Source organism: Talpa occidentalis, unplaced genomic scaffold, assembly GCF_014898055.3.
Source record: "Talpa occidentalis isolate TD23 unplaced genomic scaffold, MPIMG_talOcc4v2.1, whole genome shotgun sequence".
NCBI classification, from domain to species: domain Eukaryota; kingdom Metazoa; phylum Chordata; class Mammalia; order Eulipotyphla; family Talpidae; genus Talpa; species Talpa occidentalis.
Window position 1 is genome coordinate 111,863,672 of NW_026555331.1, and position 23,282 is coordinate 111,886,953.

The window sequence follows — 23,282 nt, forward strand, 5'->3', positions numbered from 1 at the left end:
CAACTCCAACTGCCTTCAGTTTTAATAAATCCCTAAAATGTCTTTCAAGGCCCGGAGTGACCTGGCTTCTACTCTCTGCCTCATAATTGAAGCCCCCAGCACTGCATTCATTTTCTCTTGTCCCATGTCCTTGACCTAGCAATGTTCTCTCCCCCGTTCACCCAGCTAACTCTTCCTCTTGAAATGCAACTCAAATGAAAATTTGATTTGAAATGCAGAGCAAATAAACTTGGAAAGCAAGTGTCTTTTTTTTAAAGTTGTTTCTTTTTTATCTTGACTCCATATTACAGATCTTAACATAAACATAAACCATCATCCAAGTTAACTGTGTCTTAAAGATGCTAAGCTCCCAGACATGCACACTTGTAACCTTGCGATATTATCAGGGAATGGATGAGGGCAGCAGTCTCCCTGCAACTGTGGTCTCTAGGCAATTTCCTGGAGGCCTACACCCAAGGGTGAGGGCTCAGCCCACATACCCTGACTCAGTACTTGTAGTGGGGGCTGGAATGTGGTCATGATCAATGACTGGTATAATTTCTTCAGGAAGGAACCCTTCTTTCCTGACCATGACCTTGAATTTGTCCTGCAGCGTGTAGGCACCTGATGAACAGTTAAATTAGTGAAGAAACATACCCACATGCTTTTAAGCACCGATGTCCTTCAGGATGCTAGTGGCACCACTGCCACTGCATTTCCTGTTGGCAGCAGAGAGCAACTGAAAACAGAAGCTGCAGCGACCCAGTGGCCCAGAAGGAAATAGCTCTCGCGCGATTCACCGGAGCTTCCCAGGGACCGGCTCCCTGGCCTTGCACGTCCTGATCTCAACAGTCTTGAAGGGCAGGCAGCAACTTCGCCTATTCACACTCCCCCGGCACAGTGCCAAAGAGCCAGGCGAGGCCGCTCGCGCGTGGGTCACGCTGCGCTGAGGCAGCTCTGCGCCTCTTTGGGTAGGGGCTGACTTTCGCGGGACGCCAAGCTAGGCGGACCAAGATGCCAGAGCTTGCTCTCAGCCGGGTGACCCGGACAGCCGTGGGCGTCTGGCTGGTGGGAGTCCTCTGGGTCTGGGCGCTGGGCAGCCTCTGCGGCCAGGGCGCAGCTGCACCGCGGGCCAGGGCCGAGGTCTCCTGGAGGAAACCGCAACCGTGCCAGGCGCCGCAGCAGTGGGAGGGGCGCCAGGTTCTGTACCAGCAGAGCACCGGGCGCAACAGCCGTGCCCAGCTCTCCTACGACGGCCTTAACCAGCGCGTGCGGGTGCTGGAGGAGAGGAAGGCGCTGATCCCCTGCAAGAGGTACGCTGGACGGCGGGTCGGCGGCAGGGGTGGCCAGCGTAGGAATGAGGTCTTGGGGGCTGCACCGAGGCTCTTGATTTCCAGTTGCTCATAGCGCCTCCCTCCTACCAGCTTGGGGAAATCAAGATCAGGCTGGGCCCACCGAGGGTCCATAGAGCGATACCCAGTGGGCGGTGGCTAGTGAAGAAAGAACCAGACAGGGGTGGGGTCGCTTTGTTGGGGCGTCCCCAGGTCCAAGTTCGCTCCTGTCTGCACGCTGCTGAGTCAGGCCCTTGGCTCTTGGAGCCCCCTTCAGCCCTTTAAGGAGAGGCTTTTGCACTATCTCATCTCTCCCAGGAGCCATCTGCAAGGGAGGCACACGGAATATATATTTTTTAAAGAATTTTTTTTTAACATTTAAAGGACTGTGACAACACCGCAAAAGGTGGGGAACTAATCAAAGAAATATCCCCCACCAACTCATCACCCTGTTACAACTATTAAATTTTTGGTCTGCTCCCTTAAATTTTAAAGCAAGTTTTACATACTGTGCTCAAAAACCATATATTATCTGTTCTTTTTTATGTAACATAATCTCGTATGTGTTCCAATTTGCCATTTTATTACTTGGCCCATGCTTATTTTTAATGGTTGCACAAAGTTCTATAGAGGGGTTATGCTATAATGTTTTTTTAACCACTGATCAAATAATTCACCCCTTTGTTGTCACAAGGGGACACCTTCCTCAGACTGATTTTGCTCTGACTCCTTGAGGTGATTTCTATTTTGGGATCACCACCTGCCTCTTCTGCATCCTTCTGGTTTCTGTGTATGTTTCTGGCAGGGCTACGCCAACCTCTCTATGTGACATTTGTATCATTAGGTAGTCTCGTGGGTTAAGGCTCTAGTGCATTGTAAGATTTGCAGCACATCTAAATATTTCATTTAAAAGTATTTGCTGAAGTATTAGGCATCTCAAAGAAAGTACAGAAGTGACAGAAGCTTTTGGAGTATATTCAAAGGTGCAAGATAATAATATATGTGAAATGTAAAACGTGAGCACTGCAGAGGCCCCAGGCAGAGTACTGGAACTATCTGTGAGGACTTTCAAGAACATAAATATTTTCAGGTTTCAAAATACATAGCAATAATAATAATAATAATAATAATAATAATAATAATAATAATGTAGTAATAATAACAGTAAACAATATTTGAGCCTTTTAATATACCAGGCATGGTGCTGAATACTTTCCACATATTTTATGATTTGGCTTAAATATCACAGCAACTTGACAAGTGTAGGTTTTATGTACTTTATTTTACAGACAGAGAATCTGCAGTATAGGGACATTAAGCAATTTTTTCAAGACCACACATCTGGGACTTGAAAAATCTGGGTAGATTCTGACACTTATGATTCTGACACCATTCATTCATTTTTTCATTCATTCAACAAGGATTTCTTTTTTTCGTATCAGGCATTATATAAAACAGAATGGTTCCTGGGTTCCATAATCTGGTCATAGCCTGAGGTGGAATCTCATAAATCAAAATTCCCACGTAATTAGGTGAGGGATGAGCTGGGTATGCTGAGAGCATCTCAGAAGGGAATCCAGGAGTCCTGAAGGAGGTCAAACAAGCCAGTACCAAAGTCCTTATATGAGTTGACCATGCAGGTAGAGGGAGTTGACCATAGAGGAGAGATTGGCCTAGGGGGGTGTGGATTTTTTCCAGGTTAGGTGCATATGCTGTTGCTGTTGTGGACAGGGCTGAGTATATTCCAGAAACTACAAGCCAATCACTATTAGGTCTAAAGCATAAGGTATGATAATCAGGTTGGGGATCCACGGAATTTTTTAAAAAATATTTATTTATGCATACAAGAACTGGGGTACCGGCCAGAGCTGCAGGTGTGTGTGTGAGAGAGGATTCACCAGAGATAGAGAGGGGAACAGAACAGGCAGACTGACTGAAATACACTGCTGAGGGGAGCAGTGGGCAAGTCAGGAGAGGTCTGCTGTGCCATGTGGGTAACTCCCTGACCTGCTGGGGATCGAACTCGTGCTGCAGAGGCTGATAGCTTCACAGTGCTGTGCTTGACCTCTTGCACCACCAGGGAGGCCCTCACTGAAGAATTTTTAAAGAGTAGAATTTAAGGAATAGACATATCATTGAGAATGAAGGCAAGCAAGAGTAGAAGCAAAAATGTGACCTAGAATATCTTTGTAGAGGTCCAATGAAAGATGGGTAGTGGCAATAGTGTAGTGAGAAGCAGACACATTAGGGAAGTATTGAAGAGGTTTATTGATTTCACAGTATGTGGCAGGGGAAGCAGGAGGTAGAGGTAAGAATTTTTGCCTTCTTATAGCATGGAATAGATAGACAGTGATGTTTTCTACACTTTGACTTTCTACACTTCTAATTAAGGATCAGTTTGCTACTCTTTATGGCATTGATGTGACATCTTATAGTTCAATGATGAATAGTCATGTTAAAGATAAACTGGAGTGGTCCAAAGAACTGTGCTGAAGTGGAGAGGGGTGGCCAGGAGAAAGATGGGCCTCATCTTCCCAGAGGTTGTATTTTCACAATTTAAGAGATTAAGCTTTAGAATCAAACAAATCTGTGGGGACGCAGTGGTTGAGCGGTGGGCTGCGAGGCTGCCCGCAGCCTCTGCAGCGACGGTTCGTTCCCCGGCCGCCAGCGAGGGTCCCACAAAAAAAAAAAAAAAAAAAAAAAGCAAATCTGTGTGTGAATCTTGATTCTTAATTGGGTCTTGGTCTGAAATTTAAAATAAACTTCTTGTTCTTCCTTTACTCTTCCAAATGCAATAGTTTTGCATTTAATCAAGGGGTCAAGAAAGATAGATGGAACCAGAAAACAAAAAAAAATATCAATTACTAATATTTGCCATTCTTTACTAAGGCTTACCAAGCCTCAATTTCCTCATTTACAAAATGGGGATACTAATAACACCTAATTTATTGGATTGTTATGGGGTTACATATATTCAGATATGTAAAGCATACAGTGCCTTCTTTGAGACATTGAGGTGTTTAACACTTGGCTAAGTTTATTCCTATCAGCACCAATGTCACCTTACTGCTGAATTTACTAGGGCCCAGAGTCTTGCTGTCAGCCTTATGGCTCAGAAAGTTGATTTGGTAGCACATTGTATGGCCTTTTTTTTTGGAGGTGATTTAGAATAAGCAAACTAAAATGTTCAACTGTATATTTCAATGAGTTCTGTAGCAGGCATGTATGTCAGAATTTTCAAATCTACAAGACTAGGTGATTCTCTCCTTACAGGCAGAATTATATGGGAAGCCAAATTATAATCAGGACGTTGTGAGCAAAGATCTGGAGCAAATTCATTGCATGTAATGATTGCTTGCTCTAGGATAGGCCATGTGCTCAATGTTGAACTTTCCATCGTGAATAAGACAGGGCAATCAGGCTAAGGTAATTCATTCATTTCACCACTGAGATGTCATGTAGCTGGTTCTTTCTACTCCAGTGCTACCGAGACAGACTCTCCACTCTGCACAGAGTCTTTTCTTTTTCCTTTTTTTTTTTAACAGTAGTATGTTTTTCTTTCTTTCTTTTTTTTAAAGATTTATTTATTTATTTATACAAGCACTGGGTACAGTCAGAAGTGTGGGAGAGTGAGAGAATTCACCAGAGCCAGAGCTGGGAGCAGAGCAGGCAGAAGGACCGAAGTACACTGCTGAGGGGAGCAGCAGGCGGCAGGAGAGGTCTGCGCGCCACATGGGACCCTCCTCCGGTGGCCGGGGAGCAGCCGGGGATTGAACCGGAGCTGCAGAGGCTGCGGGCAGCTTCGCAACCCAGCGCTCAACCGCTGTGCCACCGGGGAGGCCCCTGCGCAGAGTCTTGATGGCTATTACTCTGGTCTTCTTAGCAACCCTCTTCTTTGGCTCCATGATTTACTAATATAGTCTTTAAATGTGTATGTGTTATCTTTTTAGTGGAGTCACAACCAATCTTGGTTGTCTAGAAACATTTTTGTCTCCATATGATGATTTCTCATTTCTCTGCCCTGATCCATCAAATGTTGATTTCACAGTTTAACTTTTAGAAGGCAAAATTATGCCTTTTTTTTTTTTGCTAAGATTCTGTCTCACAGTCCCATGTTTGAACTCTAAGACAGATGTAGAAAAGAATGTTTAGTGCATAAACACATTTTAAGCTCTTTAAATGTAGATTTGTTGGAACAAACTCAGAATTTTTTTCAGGTATTAGCAGTTTGGCCAAGAAACCAGATGTTATTTGAAGAAAATATGGATGGTTGTCTCCTCATATTTATTAGTAAGTCGAGAAGTAAGTTTTAGAATTGGATCCACTTCTTAAGTTTTTTATTTTGTATCCAGATAGTTATGGAAAATCCCACTGATAGTTGCTGTGGAATGATGAGGATTTTCCAACTCTCTTTTCCCTGAGATGGTGGAAAAGATTAAACAACTTTACAGGCTTCAGATAAAACAAGCCTTACTAAAGAATGGCAAATATTAGTCATTGATATTATTTTGTTTTCTGGTTCCAACTATCTTTCTTGACCCCTTGATTAAATGCAAAACTATTGCATTTGGAAGAGTAAAGGAAGATCAAGAAGTTAATTTGAAATTTCAGTGAACATGTTGAACTTTATGGGAGAAGCGATATAGATCCTAAATGGATTTTTTTCAGGCCACCAGTAAACTTACCACTCTCCTTACAAAATGGTGGCTTGGGGCTGGGACTTATGGAGCTACTGATGTAGAGTGAGCAGAGAGGCATTGAGAGAATATGCACCAGTAAGCCAAAGACACTATCTTAGAAGACTCTTCAACTACCAATCTTATCTATTTGGGGATTTTTTTTGGGGGGGGGGAAGAGGAAAAGAAAAAAATATGTCTTAAGTAGAGTGGCAAGTGGATGCTATACAAATTCTGATCATCTGTTTCAAATTTCCCTGAACATTCTGTTTCTTGGAAAACAGTATCATTTTTCTTCTCTATTCTTACAGAAAACCACCTAGTATGGTGGAGAAAGCATGGGCATCAATTTAGGCAACTTTGAAATGCCGAACATGACTTCAAACCTGGCTTCACCACAACAGGGTTCTTCTCAGAATGTCAGTGTTAATTATCTTCTGATTTAATTTTAATGACATCTAAAATTGATACTAATATTTAGGCCTTCCCTTTAAATAGTAGGTATGGATAAGATTTAATGAAGGCATCCACTGTGCTTTAATTATAACAGACTGATTCTGTTGCTAGTGTGATGTAGTGAACTTGACGTACATTCCGAAATTTATCTCAACTTGTTTCTTTGTGTAGATAAACTCAAAGTTCTTTTTCTTCTTTCCACCTAAGCTTGTGTTCATGGGTAGAGAAAAGAAGAGACTACCCTTAAATGCTTTGACCCTAATCTCAAAAACTCTTCTTTTTGTGGCACCTCCTTGGATCCAAGGAAGCAAACAAAATTGCTTATGGTATTACTTCTACAAGTATCTACTTGGAACATCAATTCCTAAGGATGTTATCACACTTGGTAACTTTAGCAGTCATGTGTTCATGTGTTTGAGAGCCAGTATAAGAAGGTTTTTTCCCTCTATCACTTCTTAAAATTTTATTTTGAAACTATCTCACACTTACGGAAAAGTTGTGGTGATAGAACTGAGAGCATTTTTTCCTCAGGACTATTTGAGAATGAGTTGCCATCCTGACAATCCTGCAACCCCCAAATTCTTCAGTATATGCTTACTACTAGGACCTGCTGATGCATGCCTGCAGCACAACCATGAAAATCAGGAAATTAACATGGATTCATTTCTACCCTCTGAAATTGAAGTTTCATTCAAGTTTCACTAAGTGTTCTTTTTATGTTTTTTATTGCAAAAGGAACTGGTTTATATTTAAGCATTACATTAGGTGTAGTGTCTTTTCAGTTACTTCTGTGTGGAACTGTTCCTTAGTTTCCTGTACTTCAATATTTTTGAAAATTATTCATCAGTTACTGGTCAGAATGTTCCTCCATTTGGGTTTGTATGATAAGTTCTCATAATTAGAATCAGGTTATTCACCGAACACAGGAAATCACAGAAATAATGTTTTTTTTTTTATTATTACCATGTCCTGATGTTTACTTAGATCACCTGATTAATCTACAAAGTTTCTTCAGCATGCAGCGACACTTTTCAACTTTTTAATTAATAAGTATTTTGTAGGAAGATATTATAAAGTCATGTGCATATCCTATGCTTCATTAAACTTTGGATTTACTCTTTTATTTATATTAGCATGGACTCAACGATTTTCATTTTATTGCCTTTTTTTCATTGTTTGATGTTAAGATTGTCCCGGATTGGTTTTTCTGTTCTTTGGACATGTCTCTCTTATTCTCTCATTACTTCCTTGCTTTATGGCATAAGATCTTCTAAAATTGCCTACCTGTCTTTTCCCTGCCACAATCTTTTAATAAGCCACTTCTCAAGAATCTCTGTTAATGTTAGAGCTCTTGCCTTTTCTGGCTTTATTGATTATGATGTAAGGAATTTAGAGAGAGACCAAATCAAAGATTCAAGCAAGGAGCATTTATTGTGCATCACACAAATAGGAGAGAGCTGGAGGTGCTGCAGCAACTTCCTTGAACCACACTCTAGGGCTGAGGTCAGCAGGGGTCCTGTTTTTTTGGGGATTGATCAGCAACCCGGGGTAGCTGGAAAACAAGATGGAGGGTATGTTTCTTACTGGTGATCCACTGGTCTCAGTTTTGTGGTTTTCCTATTAGCTTGGGGACCTAACAACAGGAAGACAACAAAGGTTCCAGGGGACTTGTAACAGTTACTTTTATTAGTTAATAATATTTTGGAGCCAAGATCTCTGCTCTAGTTGTGTTCATGGTTGTTGGGTGACTGTTCTCCCTAGCCTTCTTTGTGATCAAAGCTAGGATATATAGGTATGGATACACACACACACACACACACACACACACACACACACTTACCTCTGTATTCACTTCTAAACCTTCTATTGTAAGGTTTAGAATAGTCTTCTAGTTTTCTCCCATTCATTTTTTAAATTTAGTAATGTATATTTTATGGCACTACTGTCATTTTACATCCTTGTTCATTTTTTTGCACTATAAGATTTCTCTCCTCAGGTGTGGTCATCGTAGTCCTCCCATCACCCATAGTCCTCCATCATAGTCCAATGTGCTCTCCTCCTCGCCTTTTTATTCACCTCCTTTCTTACCCTCTTGCTCCCTCTTCCTTCCTGGATAGTTCAGATAGATCTCTGGTCAGTTTTCAAGGTTTGGTTTTAAGTTTGTGTTTGTCTGACCCTTTGTTTGGTTTCTCTGTATTCCACATACAAGTGAAACCATCCAGTGTTTATCTCTCTCCTTCCAGCTCACTTAACTTAGGATAATCCCTTCCAGTTCCACTCATGCTGCCACAAATTTTTTGACTCTTTTTAGACAGTGAGAAAACTGGCTCCCATTATTCAGTTACAGTAAGTACCAATTATGCACTGTTGTGATGCCCTCTTCCTCTATGGATGCCCTCTTCACCCCACTTGGGTGTTCCATCCCAGGTCAGGCCATGCAGATGCCCAAACCTTGCTTGATCCTTCTGGTAGCTTTAGACTAAATTTTTTTTTTAAAAAGACTTATTTTATTTATTTACAATACAAGAGCTGCATACAAGAGCTGGGGTGTAGGCCATAGGTGTGGGGGTGTGAGGATTCATCAGAGACAGAGTGGGGAGCAGAACAGGAGGATCTACTGAAATACACTGCAGAGGGGAGCTGTGGGTGAGATGGTAGAGGTCTGCTGCGCCACATAGTTCAGCTCCCTGGCCAGGGATTGAACTCGTGCTGCAGTGGCTACAGATAGCTTCATAGTATTGAGACTTAACCCCCTGCACCACCAGGGAGGCCCCCCACTTTAGACGAAATTTTAATGAAATTTAAATTGTTCAATGTAAGGAAGGGGAAGATTAGGTTACATCTATTTTCTTTTGAATATCTTAAGGCAACATCACTGTAAATCTGTGAATATATCTGTGCAGTATAAAGTATTCAACAAGTTTATTTGCACACAAATACATTTGCATGGATTGGGCTTTCATTTAAAAAAATTGTGACTTCAAATTTCAGGAGAATAACTCCTTTGCCATTTTCCTTCCTCTTGATCTCTGATGGTTGGAGCCAATATTTTCTTTTATTATCAAAGGAAATCTGAGTGCTGGTGGCCTTTTGATCCTTGAAAAATCAACCATGATGGTTTGTAAGTCCAAGTTGTTCTTTAAGGAAGGGATTTCTTGGAAGCACACAAAGTTTATTTTAAGAGTTTGAATTTGGTGGGTCTGTTGACACCTCACTTTCAGAGGGCTGATTCTGAAATGTGGAAAGAGAGGAAGACTGTGAGTAAAAAGACCTCACAAGGAAGATAAGGCCAGGAAGGTAAAGGGACTGATGGGGTACAGTACTAAGTTATTAATAGAAACTAGAGGTGATTGCCATTCTGTTCTGAAAACATCTGTACTTCTCACCATTAACCTTGAACTGGTTCTTCCCGATTCTGACCTCAAAGATGGTGGTCAGGGGCAAAGTGCCCAAAGATCTGAAAATATTCCATCAATTAGTGGTTTGTTTTTCCTGGAATAAATGTGATAGTCTTGTATTTTTCCAATTCCAGTAAAAACTTCTTTTTCCCCTTTATACTTTTTTATTTTACCCATCTTTAAGGAAAAAAAAAATTTCTCTGGATCCTACTAGTTGAAACCCTATTCTTCCCTTGTATTTCAAGTCAGTCTCATGCTAACTCCAATTTCTGTTCTCCTATGCCCTCTTGAAACCCTCCCAATCAAATTTTCACCATCACAAATGTAGCAAAACTTCTGTGGTCAAAAGCAATATGTTCCACATTACTACTCGAATGATCTTCTATCAGTCCTCATTCTACTGGTCATTTCCTTCATCTTAATATGCTTTCCTCACATGGCTTTCAGGACACTACACTCTTCTGGTTTTCCTTCTTCTAACCCATTAATTTCCTTTCCTTTTCAGTCTCCTTTGCTCTTCTTCCTCTTCTCTTGGACCATTAATGGTGGACTATGCAAGGATCAGGCTTACTTTTCAGTCAATACTCATCTCTTGGTGATGTTATCTAGATCCTGATTTTAACTGCCATCGTGACACAGAGGATTCCCTCATGTATATCTCCAGCCTGGTACTCTCCCCTGAAGTCTACACTCGTGTACCCAACTGCTAGGTTGAGTTCTTCATTTGGATCTCTGATAGTCATTTCAAACTCAGCATATTCTAACTAACAAGTCTTAGCAGAGGGGGCCTGGTATAAGTGGGGAGGCAGAGGCAGCACTGTAGGGAAACCACTAGAGGATAGAAACTCCCATTTCAGGACAACGGGGCAATGGACCAGTGGACAATTCTATTAACCTAAGCCCTCAAGAGCAAAGGACGCTGGGGAATATACCCACTGAAATGCCATCTTGGTGCTGTGTTCTGGTATGATTTAAGTATTTCTTCTGGATGTGGGAGCTCTCTCTCTCTAACTTGTTCCCTTTGTCACACAATTTGTATTTTCATCAGCGATTCTCCTCTCTACCCACCTACCTGCTTACCCTTTGGTCTCCCTCATGAGGTTTCAGTTCCACTTAAGAGTTTAAGAATGAAGCTTGAGAATACACTTTTCTGATGCCAGAACAGTTTTTTTTTTTTTTTTGTACAGAACAAGTAAATGACATGCCATGTGTTGAAAAGAATTTAAAGTGTTCGAATGGTTTGTAGTCTTTCCTTCTTTCACAAACATCCTGAGTCAAGCTTCTAAAAGCGCCACTACTTCACTTGTTAAAACACAGAAGAATTTTTATAATGTGTGTGTGTGTGTATGTACCAACTTTTACTCCCTTTCATTGTTCACTGCAATTTCTTTTACATTATTTGTTTTTATTCAATCCTTTATTTTGATTAATATATTTATATAAATATTTTATATATTTTCAAATATATTTTTCTTTTAAAATTATTTGTATTGAGGTTACATTGGTTTATGTTGTTGCTTGTATTTTAGAAGTATAGGATCCCCTACTTCCCTGTGCTATTACCATCAAATAATTTTCTTCCAAGGACGATAGGGGTAGTATAATTTAGAGATTTTGAACGTCTGAGACTACTTACTGCTGTTTTATGAAATGATAGATCATTTTTTATATATACAATTAACTGGATAATAATAGTATTTTTGCTTTAACATTTTTAACTGGTACTTAGAACTCTGGAAGAAAAACTAATTTTGAATTAACTTTAATAATTTGGTAGGTTCCTTCTATTATCCTTGACCTTTATTAATGTCTCCAAGTCATAGATAGCTCTAGGGAAATTTCATCTGCTATTTTTGGAGGCTTTGATACCCTGTCTTCTCTCTTTGCTCCCAGTAGAATATCTTTCTACTTACATATACTAGTTCTCTTACATCTGTCCACCAAATTTCTTATCATCACTTTATATATTTTCCCTCTGAGTTCTGGAATAATAGCTTTTAATTTACTGATTCTGGTTTTTGTTTGCTAGTTTGTTTCTCATGGTCAATCTGTTCTGCACTTGCTTCCACTGCCTTTTCTATTTTGATGTTTATGTTTTTCCTTAGAAAACTTTCCTGTGATATAACACATGATTCTTCTTAAATGCAGAATTAGCCTAAATTCCAGTGCTACAACAAAATGAGTTTATAATACATTATATAATATTTTAGAGTCATTAACTGTTATCGGTAAGGGTACACATATTTATATTTCAACACGGAGTGAATTGATATATTTCTACTAAAAAAAGCATGACTGTATGAATCTTGACTATCTTTTATGCCCTCCCAATCTCCTTAATACCCCCTGATATGTATTTCTAGATATCACATGTACCAGGAAATGAGATCTAAGTACAAATGAAGCTGTTTCTTTTAATGATAATGGGAAAAAATGTCAAATTGAACTCTTTCTCATGAGAAGATTTTTATTGTCTGCCATCAGATGAAAGAGTATATGCCTACATATTGTACCCTTTTCCACTCTTGAACCAGAATCCAAGTAGTGGAGGCCCATCACCTTACAGCTTATTAAATTGCACATGTAATTATTCTTTGATTTCAGATTCCCTAGGGCTATTATTTAAAATATTTGATTTTCCTTTTGTTACATGTGATTGGCATTTGCCTGCACAACTTTGTGTCTAATACAATTTTGAAAGTGTTTTTCTTTTGTCTCATAATTACTGTAGGGTGTAACTCAATCTTGGTATATGCCAGAATGGCAAGTGGCTGCAGCTCAATTCTTCCTGCTAAGAGTCAGAGAGCTAACATGCATTACTAATCTATTATATTGCATATTAAAGAAATCCAAGACTTGTCCAATTTCTTCCATAAAAGCCAAAGTCCTTTTGTAATCATAATATAATATTTTTCCACTCCCTTTTCTGTAATTTTGGATGGCCAAGCAGTTCTACATAGATGGTACAAATCACAACTTCCCCCCTGTGGAGAGAGGGAAGGAGCTTGGAACTAGTGAATTAGAATGAATCTGGTAGGAAATTAGATCTTGAGTCTAATCCTAACACCAGTATTTACAACTAAGTTATTCTTTGAGCCTCATACATTCTCATTTGTCAAATATATAACTAAAAACCTAACAACTCAGGTTTTTGTTTTTTTTTTTTGGCTCATCTGTAACCTCATATGAATTTACCCCTCTGTAACCTCTGCCTTGGACTGTTTTCTTCCCCCTGACTATCCCAAATGACATCAGAAAAGCAATTGCCTGTTGACTGTAAAGATGATAATAGTTGTTCAAGTTCATCTATGCGCAGATCAGGTTCTGATATTTTGGGCTAGAGGATTAGCCAAATCCTTGTGCCCTGCTCATTCTGGAAGGGCAGGCTCTTATAAAATTATTATATGGAATCCAACAAACAACACATGTAAAACAGTAGTTGTTACTTATTTACTTAGGGTGCTTTTAACTTTAGGTGCCAAAAGTCTGATAGACTTAAACTATTAAAATGTTTAATGTTTATCTGCGAATTCTGGTAATACATGGTCTGAGGTCTGAGTTTTTAGCATCAAGACCCAGGTTTTTTAATGCATCTATTCTGAAGTTAAAATGTTGGTTCCAGGGCCTCCCTTGTGGCACAAGGGGTTAAGATGCAACCTGTGAAGCTGCCCGCAGCCTCTGCAGCATGAGTTCAATACCCCGGCCAGCCAGGGAGCAACCCTCATGGCACAGCAGACCTTTCCTGACTTGCCCGCTGCTTCCCTCAGCAGTGCACTTCGGTCCATCTGCCTGTTCTGTTCCCCACTCTGTCTCTGGTGAATCCTCTCACCCCACCACACACACCCCTGGCCTGTATCCCAGCTCTTGCATGCATAAATAAATAAATCTTAAAAAAAAGTTGGTTCTAGTTGCAAGAGGACATGCTGTCTTGATTCCTCATGGCTTCGAGATTGCTGCTTCCATCAATTTTAAACAATAACAAAACATAAACAACATAGAAATTAACAAAAAATAAACTACATAGGAATAAATTTAAAAGAAATGTGCAAAATCCATACCAGAAAACTTTCATACTCTCCTGAAATATTAAAAAAGGCAAAATGAAATTTGAGAAAAATGGAAAGAGATATTTGAGAAGGGTGTATAGGATCTCTCAACAAATGAAGATATCAATTATTTCTACATTAATGTATAAATTCAACTCAAAGAGGTTGGGGTTGTTTTGGAGTTAAATAACTTTGTATTTTTCATATAGATAAAATACCCAACATATAAGAAAACTGTAGAAAAGAAGGAGGAAGACTAACAAATTCTCCCAGATTATGAAACATACTATTGAGTTCCTTTAATTACAGTAGTGTGATATAGGCTGACAAGCCTTGACAGGTTGACAAGCCAGTGGAATAAAATAGAGTCCTAAAGTAGACCCACATATCTGGAACTGGTATATGATAAGGATGACATCTTAAATAACTAGAAAAAAGATGGAAGTTTTTAAATCAATGGTGTTAGAGTGATTAGGAAAAATTAAAATTGTATCCATACCTCAAACCATGTACAAGAATGAACTTCAGATGAGTTAAAGATCTAAATATAAGCAAAAGCCATAAAGGGATAATAGAAAACATGGGTGAATCCGCTCATAACCTGGAAGTTAGGAAAGTTTTTCTAAATAAAACAAAACCCAGAAGCAATCAAAGGAATTTGTCTTAAAAATGTAAAATCCTTTGAATTGTAGAAAAAATTTTAAATACAGTCAGCAAACAAATGGATGAGAAAACAATAGCAATCTATATTAGACACAAAAGACTATAACAAGCTAGAGGAAATAGATTAAGATAAACCAAAAACAATGTACAGAGAAATAAATAAACAGCCATTTCACAGAAAAAGAAAGTCACATGGCTCTGAAACATGAAAAGATGCTCAACTGACTATTGTGGGTAAAGGTGAATTAAAGCTATATTGTTCTTTGTGGAAAAGTTATGATTGGGAGGGTTGGCTGAGGTCCATTATCTTAATCTGGGAGGGCCAGGGCTTCCTAATTGTTTATTTTGTAAAATTTTTCAAGCTCTGCAATTTACATTTATGTAGTAGTGAGTTGTCACACCATGCCCACCACCAAAACACCAATAATCTCAAGGGCTCAAGGACTTAGGTAGCAGCACTATGAAGCTATCCATAGTCACTGCAGTATGGCAGTATGATCCCCAGCCAGGGAGTTAACCCACATGGAGCAACAGACCCTCTCCTGTCTCGCCCACTGCTCCCCTCAGCAGTGTATTTCAGTCAGTCTGCCTGTTCTGTTTCCTGCTCTGTCCCTGGTAAATCCTCTCAACCCCACACCTCTGGCCTGTGTCCCAGTTCTTGTATGCATAAATAAAATAAATCTTTAAAAAATAAAATGAAGATTAGAAAACAAATAATATTACTCATTTATGTAAAGCGTGTGTAGTACATGTAAAATGACTGTATTTGCTGCACATGCATCTTAATAGCAGTATTCAAACTAGCCAAAAAGTGGAAACAACTTGTGTTTCAGTTCATGGATAAATGGATAAACAATGTGATGCATACATTCAATGGACTATTAGTCTTAAAAAGGAAGGAAATTCTGATACATGCTACAACATGAACTATCATTAAGGAAATTAAACTAAGTGAATTTGCCGAGTCACAAAAAGATGAATACTGTGTGATCCTCCTTCTATGAGATACCTATAGTAGCCAAGTTCATAGAGACAGAGAAAGCAGAGTGGTAGTTGTCATGGGCTGGGGAGAGGCAGATATAGTAAGTTGATTAATGAGCAGTTTCAGTATTGCAAGATAAAAAGAGTTCCAGATATTGGTTGCAAATCAGTGTGAATGTACTTAGCACTCATGCTCATCATCACTTATTATTATGGAAATACAAGTTAAAACCACAATGAGATACCAGCTCACATCTGTGAGAACGGCCCATATCACAAAGATTAGAAACAACAAGTATTGACAAGGATGTGGAGAAAAAGGAACCCTCATACTATTGGTAGGAGTGTAAACTGGTCCAACCCTTTTAGAAAAGAATATAGAGAATACTAAAAATATTAAAAGTAGACCTACCAGGTGATCCAGAGATTTCATCCTCAGGTAGCTATCAAGAAATATATAAACACTAATTTGAAGGGATAGATGCACTCCTCTATTCATTGTAGCACTATTTACAGTGACCAAACTATGAATATAATCTAAGTGTCCAATAACAGGTGAGTAGATTAAGAAGATGTGGTATGTACATACAGTGGGATACTACTCAACTATAAAAAAAGATGATCTTTTGCCATTTACAACAACATGGATAGAACTGGAAGGCATTATGATAAGTGAAATTAGTCAGAAAGGCAGAAGGATAAATACTAGATGATTTTACTCACATGTGAAATACAAAGAAACAAAGGAAAGGAATAGACAAAGCTTACCTATAATAAAATCTAGAAATCTGACTGCAGAATTGAAGCTACCAGAGGGGACAAGTGGGGAACAAAGCAAGGAGGAGACCCAATGGATTGCTCCAGGATTACTGATGCTTAGGTGGTGGGTGTGGTAATATATATCTGAAGAGTGGTAAACCTATACCCCTAAATCATATAAATATTGTAAACCAGTGCTACCTCCAAAGAAATTGCGTGAGTAAAAAAAAATTAAAATAAAAAAATTATATTTAGATATACATGCGCGGATTTGTTATTTCTATAAGTTAGTTTCTGGGCAGTTTTTCCATTTCCATTTCTGTGTCATTTGCATTTTTTTTACACTGAATGAAATGAATCCTTTTTATAAAAACCAGGGTTCTATTTTCAAAAGAAAGAAAATTTCTGTAGGTTTTTAGTGTTTTGGAAAACCTGGCGATGAAAGATTCTATTTTTTTTTTAAAGTAGATTTTCCAGAAGCAATAGAAATAGTCACTGAGGCCTGAGAATTTGGTCAAAAGCAACAAAAACCTCTGTTCCTTTGTTAGAGGCAAAACAATGTGCTAGGCACTTCCTGTGAAGTGACTGAAGTTGCTATGCAGAAAGGTTGCTTGCTCACCCCTTGACAGGACCTGGTGAGCCTGAGTTGGCTCCTAGCTAAAGCCCAGTTAGGGGACCCTCCTGAGAAGTATGGTTAGTTTGGTGTCTGGCCAGCAAAGAGGTGAAGTTAGCAGGCTGTTTTCACCTAGGGCTGACCTGCCTATCTTGTCCTGCCTCCCATTCCAGCACTTGTGTTGCTTGACTGCACCCCAGGGGTATAGTATGTGACTCCTGTCCTCACAACTGCAGAGCCAGACTTTGATCTCACCTCTGGGGATTCAGTTTCTGCTCAAGTCCATCAGTCTTTCATGTCTATGGATTTTTACCCACACAGCATCCCAGGCAGATGACTCATTTCAACCCTGGCTGCTCTTTGTATGTCAACCTTCCGTCTGTATCCTATTTGCAATGCAGAGCCTACATCTTAACTGTGAATATGCTTGCATAAACATTCAAGCCTCTATGGCATTATAAGACTCTTCTTTTTTAAAACTTGGTATGGAGCAGTACTTGCATTTATATCCATTTTTCATAGGAAAAAAATGAACTCTAGGATTGTATTTGATTTTCCATCAAGTCAATGTTTGGTTTAACTTAAGGCACTGTCAGTATAATTTGAATATCACATATGCCCCATTTTTTAAACGTTAAATGTTTTGAAAACTTAGAAAAGTACAGAGAATACCATAGCAAACTCCTTTGTTCAGATCACTCAGATTTAACAACTGTTAAAATTTTGTGATGAAATTTTTTAAATTTCAAGTTTAAAATTCCATTCTAAAGTTCAATTTTACTTTCCTATGTGGGTAGAGCTGACCTCAGGAAAACAGAGAAATAGCCAAGGTTCTTTCCTGCTGTCTCCTTCAAGGGTGTCCACGGCTGTGGCTTCTGCAAGGGACCAAGCACTGCCTCTCCCAGAACAGCTGTGCTGGCAGCTGTAACCTTGGACTCTAGATAGGAAAACAGAGTCTTCAACTATATTAGAAAAAAAGTTCTGGTATGAGTCACACAAAAAGTTTTAAGCAGAAAAAGGAATGTTAGAACAAAGAAAACATAATAGCCTGGCAGGGGAATATCCAGGCATGGGCTCAGAAAAAGAGATGCATCCAGGAGAGGAACAGCTGTTTGAAATCCCAGCTCACTAGTGCTTCTCTCTGCTTCATTTTCTACCCTTACTCTTGTTTCGTGTTGGAAAATAGCCTCCTTTGGCTTCTGTGTTTACGTATGACATGTTCACCCTCACAAAGAGACTTAGCAGAGCTTGCTTGGCAATGCTGCATAAGTGAGGGGGGGTTGATTGTCCTGTCCTGGGTCGCATGTCCACTTGGGGTCCAGCAGAGGGTGACCAGGTCATCTACACAAACATGGCTGTCAAGCTCTCACATCTGTGATCCTGTAGATTTGGAGGTTGAGGATTGTTTTCCAAAAGGAAACTCCCTTCTCACATCACTGCAATCTCCCAGGGGACAGTCATTGCAGTTTGAGAAACAGATAACTGGAGTTTCAGCAATAGCTAGGAATTGTTCTCTAGACTAGGTACCTAGAATTTGGTAAAGTACAAGAAGATAATGGTAAAGAGAAGATAATGATGATAGCTACTTCTGAAGGCATCAGTATAGGTATTTCTCTAAAGGATCACTGAACAGAATTTGTACAGGGACAAAGATTCCTGGATTTAAGAATGGACTACACTATAATATTAATGCTAATGTTTCTGTATTCCTTCCATAAATTTTTAGAATCTGATGTGTCAAGGACTTAACTGGGCATGAGGAAATAGTGACAGTCTAACCCCAAACTCCTTCAAAAGACATAGTTTTATATGAACCCTGCATGTGTATTATAAGAGGTCAGCTCCATTATTTTTTTAGCAATATCTCATAAAATGAACACTTCCTTTTCTTTTTATATTCACTCGTACTTCTAAAGGTCTGTGATTGGGTTTTACCATTGTAGGTCATTTTAAATATTTCCTGCAATTGCAGGGTAGATATAGCTAAATATATAAAATGAGGTCACACTTGTATTCCTATACCAGCTCATTGAAAACTGAAGCAGAATACTAATAGTGATACTGTTTTGACAGTAATGACACTTACCATTTATAATATTTTTAATGAAGAAAATAATTTTTAAGCATAGACTTGAGATAAAGAACAGGCCCTGTCTGTGAGGGCGATAGGGTGCAGTGAGCGTCACATACCCAGATAATTTATTGGCTCTTTATTTACTCATGAAAAGTGGCCTCTCTAGGCCCTTCTGACCTAATATATTGCAAATTTCTTTTAAAAGTTAAGCCTGCAGGGTCTCCCTGGTGGCGCAAGGGGTTAAGACACAACCTATGAAGCTAGCCACAGCCACTGCAGCACGAGTTCAATCCCCAGCCAAGGAGCTACCCACATGGCGCAGTAGACCTCTCCTGTGTCACCTGCTGAAATACAGCAGTGTATTTCAGTCGATCTGCCTATTCTGTTCCCCACTCTGTCTCTGGTGAATCCTCTTACCCCCCACAACTCTGGCCTATACCCCAGCTCCTGCATGTATAAATAAATAAATAAATCTTAAAAAAAAAAAGTTAAGCCTGCAGTCTCACTTTGCTCAACTAGCAGCAGGTTGAATCTTTGGATTGCCACTTAAAAGCATAGAAACTCAAAGGGCTTCAGTCAACACCAGAATGGTTAAACTTTAAGAATGATACAGGAGCAGAAATAACGGGGTATGCAAAGTGAAGCAGAGTAGGGGCTGATTCTCCATCCAGTCCAGGGCCACAGGAGCTCTCTCCACACAGGGGGGTTGTGCACATGGGCACAGGAGATAAGGCTGAGAGCATGTGGGCACACTCATTTTAGGGAAACCATCTGCAGCTTTCATGCTTATTTGTCTCCACCTCCTCCCAGTATGTGGGGGACCTCCATTCTCAGAGTAGCTGTGTCTCACCAAAGTCCTTTGTTTGTGACTAATAGTGAAGGCAACCGGGTAGAGCTGCCTGTTACAGCCTCAGAATACCCCATAATTCCTTGACTTAGTGCTACAAGAATTAAACCAAACTAAGGGTCAGACTCTAAATGATAACCACAAAGCAACTGTCTACACAGAATCCTGTCTTACCCACCTTGTATCCCAAGCACAGTGTTGCTTATATATAGATAATCCATAAATCATTGTCCTGTGAATACTAATTGAGACCTCTGAATTCTAATTATTTTATATTACGGTTGTTCCCATTTCTGGGGGTTTTAAATAAAGGAATGATTGTCTAGCAAGCCAAACTGTATTTTTTAACTATGTTAAGAGCATTGCATAGCAAAGGTCTTTATTGCTGATAAAAGGCATGAGGAGTATAACATAAAGCACTGAACTGTCCTTTTTTAATCTTCAGATTATTCGAATATATTTTGCTCTTTAAGGATGGAGTGATGTTTCGGATTGAACAGGCCACCAAGCAGTGCTCCAAGTTCACCCTCACAGACCCCTGGGACCCTCTAGATATTCCTCAAAACTCCACTTTTGAGGACCAATACTCCATAGGGGGACCCCAGGAGCAGATCAGCGTCCAGGAGTGGTCCGACAGAAAGTCAGCTAGATCATGTAAGTTTCAAAAAAATAGTCAAGTGTTGCAACTCAGAGAGCATGAGGGGTGGGGGTGAGGGAAACATTTAAGTCTATTAAGGAAGTTAGTTAATTAGTTCCTGGGGAAATTTGTTAAGTTTAATCAAATTTTTTAAGCTCCTCCCTGAGTACACAGTGTACTCTGCTAGCTGGGCAGTGCCAGGATCAGGGCATCGCATTTGACACACCTCAACCTTCTGATGCCACCTTTACCAGCTAACAGTCTGTGATGGGGGAGCATTTGTCTAAGGCATTTTTCAGGTGTCTGAAAGTCCCAGTGACCAAATCTTCTCCTATTATTTTGAGTATCTGCTTTTATACATAGAGGGGAAGCTCTTCTCTGCTTAGCTGCAATATGCCTACCCCAAAGCTGTTTAAAAAATACAGGCCTTTATGAAGTGGCATTTCCCAAAAAATTAAGCATAGAATCAACATATGACCACATGATTCCACATGGCAAAAGAATTGAAAATAAGAACTCATGTGGATATTTGTACATCTGTGTTTATAACAGCATTATTTGTAGTAGTAAGAAAGTGGTAACAACCCAAACGTTCATCAGTAGCTAAATGGATACTCAAAATGTGATGTATACCATCATTAGACCTTAAAAGGGAAGGGAATTCTGATAAATTACAAAATGGATGAACCTTGAAGACATTATGCTAAGTGAAATAAATCAGTCACTAAAAGACAAATACTGTAAAATTCCTCTTCTACAAGGTACTTAGAGTAGTCAGGTTCATAGAGACCAGGAGTAAGTGTCAGGGGCTGGCATGGGGGAAATGGGAATTTAGTGTTTAATAGGCACAGAGTATCAATTAGGGCAGATGAAAAGATTCTGGAGATTTATGGTGATATGAATATGCTTCATTACTGAGCTGTACTTAAAAATGACTCACATGGTAAATGTTATGTATATTTTACCACAATGAAAAATATATGCAGTTTTGCCTTTCTTCTACATTAAAAAGTCAACTTTCCTTCCTCTTACAGATGAAACCTGGATTGGCATATATACAGTCAAGGATTGTTATCCTGTCCAGGAAACCTTCACCAAAAATTTCAGTGTGATATTTTCTACAAGGTTTTTTGACATAGAGCTGGGTATTAAAGACCCCACAGTGTTTAACCCCCCAAGCACATGCCAGATAGCCCAACCAGAGAACACCAGCGAGGACTACTTCTGGTGAGAGGCCTCAGACTTCAGGTGCCAGCAGTCCCAGCTCAAATGGGATTTGAGAATGTTCAATGGAGATAAATATTGTAATTTTAGGAAAATAAATATTTTTCTTGTATATATATATATATATATATATATATATTGACTACTGAAGTTATATTTACAAAAAAGGAACAGAATGGAGACTAAGTAGTAATGTGAATTGGAGAGGTAGCTGACATGGGAACTTCAGATGTTTTTACACCCTGTTTGTGTGTGTGTGAGAGTGTATACTATGTGCAGTGGCACTCACAGGGATAAGGGTCAGCAGCAGGAGTTTGCCTAGGCAGGGAGGAATATTTCATTACTGATATGACTGAGCCTCACTGGATTGTTGGTACAGAGTGGTAATGAAAAGCAGAATATTTTGGCCAGTTTTATTATTAATTTTTAAGATCTCTACAATGACTGCTTTATTGCCTGTACCAGGGTGGCAAATATACCCACTTCCTTCTCCCACCAGCATTCCCTCTCCCCCTGCTTGCCCTGCACTCCCTTGGCCACTAACAAAGTAAACCCTCAAATCTCTTCCAGACCCTAAGAGCTTTATGCCATGACCCAACTTATGTAAACATTTGGGAAGGAAAAAAAGCTATAATGAAAATATCTGTATTTCTCTAAAGAGATATATAGGAGGGTTTGGGGAATCTTAATGTCTATGCCTGGGTAAGTGCAAGCCTTGTATACTTCCTTTATTCTATGCAAAAGTATTAATCTAAATGTGTTTAATCATCATATACTTGTCAGCAGGCCTGCAGAGTCAGGTAGTATGTTAACAACAAAACTGAACTGGGAGTCGGTATACTCTTGTCTCCAAAATCAAAGACTAGAATTCCCTTATACTTGAATTCCTTGGACGAGTTAAATGCACTATGCTTCCCCTCACCTCAGCATTCCTGGGGCATTTTTCACAGCCTCTTTATAAGACTTCTGCTCATCGTTCCCAAGTCAATTCACACCTGACCTTCTGAGGGTTGCTCCTGAGCCTGGATTGGGTACACTTTGTCCTTGAGCGTGTTAGTCTCACAACACTTGCTAGGCTGTGTGTTAATTTCTTGCTTGCTGGACACTACCACCCACCATCCTGGCTATGAGCTACTTGAGTACAGGTACAGTGTTCCTGGCTATGAGCTACTTGAGTACAGGTACAGTGTTCCTGGCTATGAGCTACTTGAGTACAGGTCCAGTTTATTTTTATATGCCCAGCACCAAATAAGTGCCTGGCACATGGCTAGTGCCCTAAACATTGCTAGAGTATAGCATGCCAGCCTCTCTGATCCTTCTTGTACTCATCTATTAAATGCATTTGGGTTTGCTGATCTCTAGGGACATCTTCAGTAATAAAATTTATTATTCTAGATTTTTGAACTGTTGTGTTTTATCTAACCAGGAGGAATGTATGATGCTATATTATGCTGAAAACAATCTGTAATTCAGTTTACCTGTTTTATTTTAATAAAATTTAATTGCAATTCAAAGTGTTCTTTAATATATTCACATTTTCAATAAATATGGGTTATCTTGGTTTAAGGGAGTTAATACTATTCTTTAATGAATAAAGT

General features: G+C 39.4%; 1 protein-coding gene across 1 annotated transcript; it reads left to right on the forward strand.

Moving 5' to 3' along the window:
- The first annotated feature begins 698 nt into the window (after positions 1 to 698).
- On the forward strand, positions 699 to 22,866 carry EPDR1 (ependymin related 1). Its single transcript, XM_037510362.2, has 3 exons — positions 699 to 1,292; positions 20,269 to 20,477; positions 21,495 to 22,866. The coding sequence occupies exons 1-3, from the start codon at positions 994 to 996 to the stop codon at positions 21,689 to 21,691; spliced, it is 705 nt and encodes a 234-aa protein (XP_037366259.1). The 5' UTR covers positions 699 to 993; the 3' UTR covers positions 21,692 to 22,866.
- The last annotated feature ends 416 nt before the right edge of the window (positions 22,867 to 23,282 follow it).

Coding starts and splice junctions, on each gene's coding strand:
- EPDR1 (XM_037510362.2), top strand. CDS start 994: ATGCCAGAGCTTGCTCTCAGCCGGGTGACCCGGACAGCCGTGGGCGTC. Junction 1,293..20,268: donor GCGCTGATCCCCTGCAAGAG/GTACGCTGGACG, acceptor TTTAATCTTCAG/ATTATTCGAATATATTTTGC. Junction 20,478..21,494: donor CAGAAAGTCAGCTAGATCAT/GTAAGTTTCAAA, acceptor TTCCTCTTACAG/ATGAAACCTGGATTGGCATA.